Below are 13471 nucleotides of genomic sequence, written 5' to 3'. Positions count from 1 at the left end.
CACCATGCAAACCCTTGACTCATTAAAACACTCTTTCGTCGCCTGCAGTCCCCTCTGACCTCAACCATTGGTTTACTGGCTCTTTTATTGACAAATGCTTGAACGACCTCCTGGAAACAGTTTCACTCTTAACCCAATGAGTCACGAAGCATTTGTGAGCCAGGTAGGTCGAGTGAAGCTATCGCGCACGACTCCACCGCTGCCCCTTATGCCGTGGCGCTGTCGTCTCACTGCCCTCTCCAGCTAGCTCTGATCACTCCTAAACCCTCTTTCTCTCGAAGACTGGCTGTTTGCGTGCCGTGGTGGCCCACAATGCTTTGCTGCGGCCCAATTAGAGTCCCAGCCACATTAGGATTCCTCCCACTTAGTGATGTGGCGCTGCCAACGGTTAACGCGCTGCTACATGGTAGAGGTGGCTATGCCACGCGACGGCCTAGTTTCTCAAACGAGTCAGTGAGACTGAGATGAGACTTTGGGTCTGGAAGGACTGTGTGGAGACTCTTAGATCCGCTGTTGTCAACAGTGTTGTGGCGGAAGAATGGGTAAATGTGTTGGGGAAAAACTGTGACATCGGGCCCAATGTGGATCACAATACACCCATCTCTCCAAGCCCTTGTGGTCGAGCAAAAATGGAGAGCTTTACTTCTCCTAGCCAGTCTAGACCCAAAGTTCACTTGTGGGAATGAAGCACTGCATTGCAATTCAAAGCCACTGATTTGAATGGGCGTGTTCATCGATTAGCGTGCATTAATCAAGGGTGTTTACATAGAAGCACTGTGGTAATTGATGAATCGACTATTGGTAATTGAGAAACAGCTGGTGAACGTAACACATCTCGCCCGTCCTGCTCATGGCTCCTCCAAACAGTCAATGACGTCTACAATAAACCAGACGGCTAAAACTGGAGGATCCTCCACCAACTGAAACACCAAACTTTACACGGTCTACCTTGACGACAGACAACACGGGGAACAGAGTGCTGAAGTGTGAGATAATAGAAGAGGGAAGGACTGAGAGAAGGAGCGAGAGAATGACATCCTTTGTCTATATGATCAGAGACGTTCTCCCATTGATCTCGGTGACAAAGGGAGAGCGGCGAAAGGAGAAAGTGGCGTCTCAATGAGAATGAATTGCATTTTAATATCGCTGCTCTTATTAATGATTAGCCTGGCCCTTGTTTCTACAGAGGCTGACAGGGCAGCATTAGAGCGACTTACAGCCTCATTTAGCACTAAGCCCTCCTCCGCTAGCCTGTTTACTATCTTCATTACCTGGCCATTAGAAGATGGCCAAACATCAGCATTAAAGCAGCCTGCCTGTTAGGCAGGAGGCAGGTGGTTGAGCAAAAGCAATGCCATGTGGATTGCAGTGCCCATTAGCTATTAGTTAGCTAGCTACTGTAGCAGCTTCTAGCTAATATGGCCCAATTGGCATAGGATAATCTATTAGCTGCTTATGAGCTACAGTAATGTTACAGTGTATTAGCTTCAAGCTAATATGGTCCATTGCACTGTTTTCTGCCCACAAACCTCGTTCGATGTTCCCCAAGCGTAGCAGACACGCTAAGGCCTTCATTGTTACTGCTGTTATGGCCTGATGTGTCCTCTGTTTCTCCTTAGAATTAGCCCCTTTGCTCTTTTATGGCCTCTTGTGGCAGATAAATAACACACGGACTCTTTCCCGGGGGAACCATTTCCCATTCATTCTACCTGCTATGGAGTCTCCGAAAGGGCTCTCTGGTTGTATATCAAACTACATTTTTCCTTTGTCTCTCTCTCTTTCTCCTTCTTTCTCCTTCGAGAAGTTTATCTTCAACTCGTTCTTCTCTCTCTTTCTCTCGCTCTCTCTCGTTCCCTCCATCTCGCTCTCTCTCGTTCCCTCTCTCTGCAGTAGGGGACTTTGCCGCATATTAACTTCACACATTGTGTGATTAAACGTCTCTAGATCCAATTTCGTGTGGCTCAAGACAAAAATCCAGGGAAGAAGGAACAACATTAAATATGAAAACGGTTTTCGTGTGTGTGTGCGTGTGTGTGTGTGTGTGTGTGCGTGCGTGCGTGCGCTATCAAGTGTTGGACGACCACCATTTGTTTTGTTCTTGCAAATGTGCCCTTGTTCCAGTTGCTGCTCGGTGGTACCCAGCAGCATGTACAGTAGCTCTTTCACCCTTTACACTGGTGGGAATTGGCCTAGATGGATAGAGCTACATTGAAATGCTTCCTACTGAAGTAATATGAAAAACATATGCTTAAGCGCTATAGCAATTGAAAGGGAACAGTGTGGAGGTTATGGGGGAATTGTTAGACCAAATGTGAGGACACGGCAGTTCACTTGACACAAGACTGAATCCAAACATGTCACTGTTGAGTTTATGTGCATTTTACATGTACAGTACTTTTAGACACATTTATTTAATGAAATATGAAAATTGTCTGGATACATTCAGTAACATAATAAGAATATTCCTGGAAAATGTGGCGTAGGTGCCACATAAGAAAGATACAATTACAAGGGCTTGAGTGAGAGGACGAACAAGTGTCTCCAAGTGGACACACCGCTCTCCAAAGTACGCAAGTCATTTCAAAGCATTTTTATGACTTAAAAAAAAGAGTCTTCAACTATAAGCTTTGAGCTCTCCTAGCTGTGCCGTTGAGGAACCAGAGCGAGCACACTTGTAGTAGTTTTGTTTGGAACACGGCCCTGCACCTCCCTCCGTCACACAATTACTGTTGTTGTTTACGCAATGATCTTAGTGTGAGGCTTCACAGGGTAATTCAGAGAAACAGATCGTCATTTTGGTGCGCATAGAATGGAGTCATGAATGGCATTCAGGAGCATGTTCTGCTTCAATTTTCTTCACACTAGACCAACATAGGCTGAACCTGTTCAGAACAACCCAGGGTATGACGCCATGTCATCGTGTAGCTGCATCAAATATAGTGATCATAAACGTTGACACTGTATGTGACAGGAGTGATATGGACATTAGAAGTGCACATTTAGATCCACGGGTGCTGGGCTTGCTTGTATGCCATCAAAGCGGTATTTATTGTCATCCTCAACGGCTCATCTTCCAAAGTACATAAGAGTCCAGCAATGTACAGCGTTTTCCTCACTCAGACAACAAAAGTAGCAGGAGGGATGCGGGCCACGTCTTGTTGTGTACGGGGCTCAAGTTCAGAACAGCTGTCATCAAAACCCATACGGAGCTGTGAAGTGCAGAGCTGGATCTCTACCATCATTACTTCACAGCCACTGCGTTCCATTTTAGGCACTTATCAGTGCCCAAATCTGCCATTTTCATCCCGTGTACTAGTGTAAAAGGTTAATGGAAGTGACTGGCTTCCTCGGGGCACTGTACTATTTCAGGGCTGGTTCCACCAGGCAGTGAAGTGGAAGACTCCCTCATTATGGCTTTGTTTACGGACCCATTATTTTCCCTCATAATCACCGTTCTTTGCCTCGGCGAATGCCACTGTGACACACTGCGAGTCAGCCATCGTCAGGGGCAGCCTTTTGTTTTAGCCTCTTAGGCTGTGCTATTGTATAGCGTAGCCAGTAATTATTTTCCACTTTCTGTTGGTTAGTTTTCAACATATTGCCCTTTTTTAGTAGATACATTTTGAATGTAATGTGTAAACGGAGCACTTCGCAGCAGCTGTTACCCGCTAGCGCAATTAGCATTAGCCGTCACCGTGACTTTGCTCATCCGAAAGGCGATTCGTGCCGACTCGCCATAATACACCTCAATGACAGACGGATTCAGTTCTGCTGCCTTCATCAGAACCCATACTCATTCACTCCGTCACTCACTCGTTCCCTGCCACACTTTACATAATCGGTCGGCTTCATTGGGGAAACCTATAAATAGCACCGAGGCTCAGTTGGTGAGGGAGAAGACGCCACAGTAAATATGTCTTTAATAAGCATTTCTCCCACCGCCATATGTTGCTGCGTCAAACAGTCCGTCTCCTGTGCCAGTAGAAGCGAGACCGTGGAAGGAGAAGAAGAGGGGAGGGGGGGGGGGGGGTGGGGGGGGGGAGTAACCGAGGAGAGGAGTGGCAGGTCCAATGCAGTCTAATCGCCCGTTTTCTCCACCCAGTCTGGCAAAGTCCTAATATACAGACGTCAATTACACAGCTCCACTGGTACAACATCCTACAGGCGATAGCTATAAAACTGTTCCACCACTCATCTCGGCTGTCCATGGCGGTTGTAGGCTGAATCCTTGCTTTACAGTGAAAGGCTTGTTCAATAAGTAGCACGGCAACGGCAACACCTTGCTACCCTCTTGCTTTGTCTTTGATGGCATCCTTTTGTTACTATATTATTAGAAGGTTTAGTTGTTTGTTTTTGAGTCTGTCTCCAGTTTTTTTTATTTTTTTTTAATATATATATATATATTTTTTTTTTATACAACCTTTGTGCGCTTAGTGACACACATGGCACAGTAGGCCTTCTTGTCTTTCTGTGTGTGTGTGACTGTACTGTTACACATGTTTGTTTGAATGGTGTTTGTGTGTGTGTGTGTGTGTGTGTGTGTGTGTGTGTGTGTGTGTGTGTGTGTGTGTGTGTGTGTGTGTGTGTGTGTGTGTGTGTGTGTGTGTGTGTGGGACAAACATGCAGGTTTTCTCCATTAGCTGTATAGTACCGTCCCTGTGGACTTAGTTGCTGATACACTCTGTATAAACATCCTTTCTCGGTGGGTGACCATATCTCTTCCCCTCCAGGTAAAGGACCTGAAACGCTCTTCGCTGGCCAGAAGCTCAACGACAACGAGTGGCACATGGTGAAAGTGGTGCGCCGAGGAAAGATCTTCCAGCTATCTGTGGACAACGTCACGGTGGAAGGTCAGTGTCCACTCTCCACTGTTCGCCTCCACCTCTTTACCCTTAAGTGATAGAAACGAGGAAAAGAGGGATGGGGGGCTGTTAGATAGGTGAGAGGAGGGATTAAGAGAGGGGGCATGATGATTGTTTGGGCTAGGGATGGAGAGATGGAGGGATAGTTGGATGGCAGAAGGTCAGTGTCCACTCCCCACTGTCTACCACCACCCCACGGGGGTAGAATGGATGGATAGAGGGGTGTGGGGCGATAGGTGAGAGAAATGCAATAGATGATGAAGCCTGGGGCTATAAATGACCCTGTGTGACCTTGTTTCTGGTGGACACAAACCACCAGTTAGGACTACGGTGTTTTTAACAAACTGGCCAAGCTCATTCCTGCTCAATTCCAGGAAGCAACAACATAATCACCAAGGGGACAGATCTGGAAACTATAGGTGTAGTGAAAGCTGGGCTCATAAGTTTATGTAGCTAGAGATTTACAGTTAAAAAATGACTTGTGTTATGCACAAAGTAGATGTCCTAACTCACTTGCCAAAACTATAGTTTGTTAACAAGAAATGTGTGGAGTGGTTGAAAAATGAATTTTAATTACTCCAACCTAAGTGTATGTAAACTTCCGACTTCAACTGTGTATTGTGGAACCCCTATTATCTGTGTTACTGCCCAATCCAAGCCTTATACAAATTGATCAATTTAATATATAACATATTACACAGGGTGGTCAATTACCATATGGAACCCCTTCCCAATTGAAGCCCTACATAGACTATAGCATCCTGTGAAGATGCCAGTCTTCATAACATGCATTTATTTATGTCCCCAATGTTTTAATTGTTGTCTGTATAGATTGTTTATAAGGAGGGCTGTATCTGCATCCCTGCAGTTGAATAATTGGGCGTTACTAGCTCGGGCATTGAAGATTGTAGGAGGCAATTGGCCACACCCCATCCCATCATCAGGTCTTAACTCAGGCCAGATGTTCAGTCAGACCTTGCTAAAAGACACCGACCCTACCATTACGCTTGTTTACATTGTGCTGCCCTGGGGTTGGAAGGCATTCATGGTTTCATTATTAAGAAACCATGTAGCCGGTGTGAAATACCGGCTCCATTTTTCTGTGACCAACAGATGCATATCTGTATTCCCAGTCGTGTGAAATCCGTAGATTAGGGCATAATGAATTTATTTTAATTGACTGATTTCCTTATATGAACTGTAACTCAGTGAAATATTTGAAATGGCTGGTTTATATTTTTCTTCAGTGTAGTAGGAATTTAGTTTGCAGTTTATTTAGACACTTTTAGCCTCTTTTTTTTTAAGTAATTGTATCATCACCGTGTTTTAGATTTCTATATTTATTCCAACATATTCCATCCTATTGTACCATTATTTCATAACCAGGGTATAAAGCTTTTCCTGATCAGGTCACATGGTTAAGAAAGGTCAATGCCTTTAATATAACATATTCCCATGTCCTCCTTCACCCTCCAGGCCAGATGACGGGTGCCCACACGCGGCTGGAGTTCCACAACATTGAGACTGGCATCATGACCGAGCGTCGCTTCATCTCCGTGGTGCCCTCCAACTTCATTGGTCACCTCCAGGGCCTGACAGTCAACGGCGTGCCCTACCTGGATCAGTGCAAGAACGGTGACATCTCCTACTGCGAACTCAACGCCCGCTTTGGCATGCGCCACATCATCGCCGATCCGGTGACGTTTCGAACGAAGGCAAGCTACCTAGCGTTGGCTACTTTGCAGGCCTACGCCTCCATGCACCTCTTCTTTCAGTTCAAGACCACCACGTCGGACGGCCTGCTGCTCTTCAACTCGGGGGATGGCAGCGACTTCATCGTTGTGGAGCTGGTCAAAGGGTGAGTCTGGACGCTTTGAATGGTGTTGACATAAATATAAGTGTTGGCTTGTTAGCTTACCCTGAAAATGGTAATGTGGTTTTGCTTATTGTGCCCATTAGGCCTACACCACATGGGCACATCTTAATCATATGATAATGGAAAACACAACAAATGATGTAGATGTATATCTTGTGAAACAAATAGATGCAGTGAAAATGAAAAAGTCCTGTATAAGTTCCACTAAGATATGTGTTTCTATAATTCTATGAATCTATGCTGGTTGGAGGCAGTTCACTCTATTTCTCAATGAGCAATACTATTCATTTTGGTTCATGGCTCTATTGAATGCCCAGAACAGGCTATTATTATCGGGCAGAAACAGCAGTTGGAGAAAATATTTCACTTTCTAATTTGTAAATATCAGATGCCTTACCAGCTGTACACACAATCCATACGCCTCATAGACGTTAAGGTTGAACAAAATCTATTTATTTGGTCTGAAAAAAATGAGTTTAGTTGTTAAAACTTTGAATGCAGACTTGAATAATAGGACACCTGAAATAGCACCGGTCTGAACAGTGTGTTATATCACCTGTTGTCACCAGGCTATTCATCCACTGAAATGTGAAAAATGCTTGTTATGATGCATGTAACGCCCTGCCCCTCTTCCTCCCCAACTGACATTGTAATGACACAAGGACTCCAACCATATCTTTCAGCACACACAAAGACAAAGCAGAGCAGGAATAAACACATCCGATATACTGTACATTGCTCTGGCAAACTAGTCACCAACAGATGATACGAAAGGAAATAATTTTGTGCATGAACGAAACATGCCATCTTGTCTGCCTCTGGCAACTGGACAGGAAAAGTTCTATTCAGATTTTCTGAAGGGGACATATTTTTTCTGTACATTTCAAAACTTAAAAATACACAAAGAATAGAATTTCTGAGCGGCTGTACATTATGTGAGGTTGGGCAATTTTCTGCTCTGCAAGCTTGCCATTGCACAGCTGGAGGTTCGGCGCACTTCAGCCCTACACCACCCTCTCCTTCGACCAAAGAGAGAGCGAGAGAGAGCAGTCTTTTCTTTTTCTTCCCCCTTCGCCTTTATAAGAAGTCCAAGATAGGCACCAGGGGCTGAGTGAAAAACCTGCTGTTTAAATATAACAAAGGTGGGAGTGAGACCGACTCACCCTGCCTGCCGCCTTGGACTCTGGCTTCATCCATTGAACAGCCTTAACTATACTGAAAGTACTGTATCCTTATGGCGTCGTCTTTGACTGAAGAAACTGGTTATTTTTCCAAATATTCAACTTGCTAGGCTAGACCTGTCTTTGTCTGGTTTATACCTCTTTCAAAGAACTATGCTCTGTGAGTGACATTCTGATGTTGGTTCGGTCAAACTGACTGTGACCGATGAGGTGATATTGATATAATTTGAGGCACCTTTACCCCTTTGTCACTTTCATTCACTCTCTGTCTCATATATAAACACGCGCACATCTACAGTTATTTCCTAAAAGTCTCTTACAATCTGTGCTTACAGCTACGTCCATTATGTCTTTGACCTCGGCAACGGCCCGTCGCTGATGAAGGGTAACTCGGACAAGCCGCTCAACGACAACCAGTGGCACAACGTGGTGGTCTCCCGGGACGCCAACAACGTGCACACGCTCAAGATCGACTCCCGCACCGTCACCCAGCACTCCAATGGAGCCCGCAACCTGGACCTCAAAGGTAGGGGGCACTATTCTGTATCCCCTTTTCTGTAGGCTACTACTGTAGCTGATGGGTCCTCCATGGCTCATTGACCTTTCCACTACTATGGTCATTGGAGTCACTATTAGTACTACAACAACACTTACATAAAATACATAATACTATATTTAAATACTAATAGCAGCAATATGTGATTGCTACACCCAAATTTTTACTTTGGAATTAATGCTACATATCTATTGAATATTGGAGAATACAACTGTTGTTCCCCCTTCAGAACTCAACATATAAGCTTGTTTTACTCCACTGTTTGAAAACATTCTAATTGTAAACAAACACTGTAACGCCTCAAAACATGGTTAAAACTAAAATGTTGATATCATGGCTTGATATGAATTTGAGAGTGGTTCCATTTCTCCTGCCCCATTCTTCAACTGTTTACCAAAACTGAGGCGGGTCGACAACTTTATTGTTTTAACTGCAGATTTCCCCTTTATGTAGCTGAAGAAAGCAAATTTGTGTGCGAGTGCATTTTGAGTTGAACAATGTGGCTCAATCTCTGTAGACTTTTTGGGAAGGTTTTAGAGGCCATATCGGGATGGCTCTGAAAAACATGTTTCAGAAACGTTCATGACTGATAAGTATTTTTTAAACCTCCTGCTTTGGGCTGGATGTTTTAATGTGTACTTCATACATTAATAATGTATGACCAGAATTACTGTCAATTAGCCACGAAATCCCTAGATTGAAAGCGACTTGTTTTCTGGAAGCTTTGCTGTGCCATTTTCCCAAAATGTTCAGCCTCCTAGCAATTAGAGTTCATGCAAATGAGCTTCAGCCCCTTGCCATTTGAGTGAAAGCTGGCAAGATGCACACAGAGCAGAGTGAGAGCAATGACCTGATGACCTGATACTGTATCTACAGCTATACAGTTAGCCTGCTGGTTAAGAGCGCTGGGCCAGTAACTGAAACGTTGCTGGTTCAAATTCCTGAGAGGACTAGGTGAAAAATATCTGTACCCTTGAGCAAGGCACTTAACCCCAATCGCTCCTTGTTGGGATGATACTTTCTGGACTCTATTTTGAATCATGTTCCTCTCAATAGAACTTGAGGCCAAACTGCTCTGTGTGACTTTCAAACGTTTATTTACCAAGGGTATCATAAGCAAATGCACCAAATCTGAACATTACAGAAAGCTCTAATCTATTTTGACCACCCAGCACATGACTCCCGCACATCCACTGGCAATTGTCCATAGCTGTCCAGTACCCGACACACACCTCACAAAGGAGTGATTTGCTTCTGGCTCCTTGTCGCTTCGGGCGCTAGAGCCCAGCTCAAGGCCAATTTTTTTTCTTTCTTTTATCCACTCAAAAGTATATTAAATGAACATGCCTATACACAGGACGTTTCCCATTACATCTAAGTTACGTTTCTAAATACTAATGAACCCAATATGATCAACTAGACAAATTACACACATGGACACATCAATGGATACATAGTTACACAATTATGCTTGATTACCTGAATAGGCTTTACAAAGCAAGAATTTGTTCTTAATAACTGACTTGCCTTGCTAAATAAAGGTTACATTTAAAAAATACAAATAAAGTATATATATATATTTTTTTTGAAGCCTAACATGTAATCAAAATTAAATCAAATGTTATTTGTCACATGCTTCATAAACAGCAGGTGTAGACTAACAGTGAGATGCTTACTTACGGGCCCTTCCCAACAATGCAGAGAAAAAAGAGAACTCAGATGAAAAGAATAACACTAGGAATAAATACACAATGAGTAATGATAATTTGGCTATATACACAAGGTACCAGTACCGAGTCGATGTGCAGGGGTACAAGGTAATTGAGGTAGATAAAGTGACTACTCAACAGGATAGATAATAAACACCAGCAGCAGCGTATGTGATGAGTCAAAAAGGGTCAATGCAGATAGTTAAATAGTTAACCAATAGCTACCTAGACTAACTATTTAGCAGTCTTATAGCTTGAGGGTAGAATCTGTTCAGGGTCTTGTTGGTTCCGGACTTGGTGCATCGGTACCACGTGTCTTGCGGTAGCAGAGGGAACAGTCTATGACTTGAGTGGCTGGAGCCTTTGACAATTTTTAGGGTCTTCCTCTGACACTGCCTGGTACAGAAGTCCTGGAAGGGAGCATGACCCCACTGACATACTGGGATGTACGCATTACCCTCTTTAGCACCTTGCAGTTGGATGCCAAGCAGTTGCAAAGATACTCTCAATGGTGCAGCTGTAGAAAGCCTTTATGACTGTGTTGGTGTTTGTGGACCATGATAATTCCTTAGTGATGTGGACACAGAGGAACTTGAAGCTCTCGACCCGCTCCACTACAGCCCATCAATGTGGATGGGGACGTGCTCGGCCCAAGATCAGCTCCTTTGTCTTGCTGTAGTTGAGGGAGAGGTTGTTGTCCTGGCACCACACTGCCAGGTCACTGTCCTCCTCCCTATAAGCTGTCTCATCGTCGTCAGTGATGAGGCCAACCCCCGTCGTGTCGTCAGCAAACTTAATGATGGTGTTGGAGTCGTACACGGCCATGTACTCAATGGTGAACCGGGAGTACAGGAGGGGAATAACCACACCCCTGAGGGGCCCCCTTGTTGAGGGTCAGCATGGCAGATGTGTTGTTGCTTACCCTAACCACCTGGGGGCAGATCCAGTTACAGAGGGAGGTGTTCAGTCCCAGGGTTCTGAGCTTAATGATGAGCTTGGAGGGCACTATGGTGTTGAACGCTGAGATATAGCCCTGGAGCTATAGTCAATGAACAGCGTTCTCATGTATGTGTTCCTCTTGTCCAGGTGTGAGAGGGCAGCGTGGAGTGCAATGGAGATTGCGTCATCTGTGGATCTGTTGGGGCGGTATTTGAATTGGAGTGGGTCCAGGGTGTCTAGTATGATGGTGTTGATGTGAGTCAAGACCAGCCTTTCAAAGCATTTCATGGATACGGGGAGATAGTCATTTAGACTGATTACCTGGTCAGCGCCTGATCTGAGTACGCGTCCTGGTAATCCATCTGGCCCCGTGACCTTGTGAATGTCAAACTGTTTAAAGGTGTTACTCACATCGGCCACAGAGAGCGATATCACACATTCATCTGGAACAGCTGGTGCTCTCATGCATGGTTCAGTGTTGCTTGCCCTGAAGCTATTATAGAAGGAATTTCGCTTGTCTGGTAGGCTCTCGCGGCTGGGTTTCCCTTTGTAATCTGTGATAGTTTGCCAGCCCTGTAGTAGGATTCGATCTTAGTCCTGTATTGATGTCTTGACTGTTTGATGGCTCGTCGGTGGTCGTAGCAGGATTTCTTATAAGCTTCCGGAGTAATGACCGTAGCTCTAGCTTTTAGCTCTGTGCAGTTGTTGCCTATAATCCATGGCTTCTGGTTGGGATATGTACGAACGGTCACTGTGGGGAAGACGTCGTCGATACACTTATTAAGTCGCTCTGGCTAAGAACATCTGCTAAATGACTAAAATCAAATATGTAAAAATGTATATGTGACACAGTATGCAATTTCTGGGCACCATAAGTGCTACTTTCAGAACTACATTACTGGCTATAAAGTATACAAAAGTACCAGATAATCTCTTTAATCATGTCACTGTTGTCAATATTGAGCACATACATAGCCTCAATATCCCCTCATTTGGGCCTTCTGTCTTTAGTTCTCTCCAGCTTTCAGTGGGTTACTCTTTGTTTAAAGTGGTGTTCCATTGGCATACACAGTCTGAAATATTCAACCATGTTAGCAGAGAATGCTCACAGAAACAACCATCTGTGTCTTATGAAAGATAGATCCCAATAGAGTAATGTCAAGACTGAGCTGTCTTCACACTCACTCATCCGGAACTTTAACATGGATATGACTCGTGGATGTCACTCAGTGACATGTCTTTCATGTACTGTCATGCAGCGATGAGAAGAAAAGTCTCAGAAGGTGCTGAAAAGCTGTGGACTATTTCATGGTTTATAGTAAAATCCTGGTGTGTGTGTACCCGTATGCTCCCTTCGTTTATGCGTAAGAGTGTACACACGTCCGCACGTGCGCACTGTTAGTTATTCATTCTTATTCTATTTGTTCAGCTTTCAAAAGTATGCCAGCTCAGGAGGCTTGGGGGCTGCGTTCAGGTTAGGCAGAGTAGCGAAACCTGCTCTCAGTGCCAAGAGCAAATCTTCCTGCCAAACATGTGGACAGGAAGCAAAAGGCTGGCAGCGGCAGCCAGCCCGTGCCAGCCCACCGCGCCAGCCCACTGTGCCAACCCACCCTCTTCACCTTGATATTTGATCCTTTCCCCAGCCAATCTGCCCCTCCGAAGATGAACTGAAACTCATGCGTCTCCAAAGAGATCGAAGAGGGAAAACAACGACAGTATCGACACAAAACAAACCCCACGCATTCCTCCTCCTCCCTCTAGATATGTCTCTCTTTTTTTTGTTTTTAAATTCTGTTTTTATTTGAAAAACAAGGTTCAGACACACATGACATTTTCACATTGAGTATAAAGAAAAAGAGCACAATAGAAGTTGAAATGCATAAAACAAAAATGTAAGACGTTCAGGAGTTGAGTGTGTCATAAATATTAAAGGTCTCAATAATTCTGCATTTCCCAATGAATGTTCTACTCTAATTACTCATGGTTGAACATGGGGATGTTATTACAGCACATTATTTTTCCACTTTGACCATTAAACAAAATCAGATCTTAATGGTGTTATATAGTCAAACTATTTTGACCAAATCTGCAGTCTCAGAGAAGAGGTCAGCCTCTCCATCACATAGATCTCAAGTATTACATCTATCCACTCATCTGCCTCCGGGCACCTCCAATTGTAGCAATTTTTTTGTCAGGGCTTTCGTACTTGCTAATAGGAGTAACCCAATCAAATGTTTGTCTAAAGCATCCCTTAGATCAAATGTAATGACCTCACCTCTGCATGGGCCATCTACCTTAAATATGGCTTCCATGTATTTATGCACATCCTGCCTACAAGCTTAGGGCAT

At 44.2% G+C, this 13471-nt stretch overlaps 1 protein-coding gene across 6 annotated transcripts in view; it reads left to right on the top strand.

The window, feature by feature from the left end:
• LOC110531840 (neurexin-2) overlaps nucleotides 1–13471 on the top strand; it is a 1034463-nt gene that overhangs the window by 515415 nt on the left and 505577 nt on the right. For all 6 annotated transcript variants that reach the window (XM_036987703.1, XM_036987707.1, XM_036987704.1 and 3 more), the window contains 3 exons: nucleotides 4731–4850; nucleotides 6339–6720; nucleotides 8255–8445. In XM_036987703.1, coding sequence (XP_036843598.1) covers nucleotides 4731–4850; nucleotides 6339–6720; nucleotides 8255–8445 — 693 coding nt within the window. The remainder of the gene's footprint in view (nucleotides 1–4730; nucleotides 4851–6338; nucleotides 6721–8254; nucleotides 8446–13471) is intronic.

This window comes from Oncorhynchus mykiss, chromosome 9, assembly GCF_013265735.2.
Source record: "Oncorhynchus mykiss isolate Arlee chromosome 9, USDA_OmykA_1.1, whole genome shotgun sequence".
Classification (NCBI taxonomy): domain Eukaryota; kingdom Metazoa; phylum Chordata; class Actinopteri; order Salmoniformes; family Salmonidae; genus Oncorhynchus; species Oncorhynchus mykiss.
The sequence above is the reverse complement of the archived record's forward strand: the minus strand, read 5'-3'. Positions and strand labels throughout refer to the sequence as shown.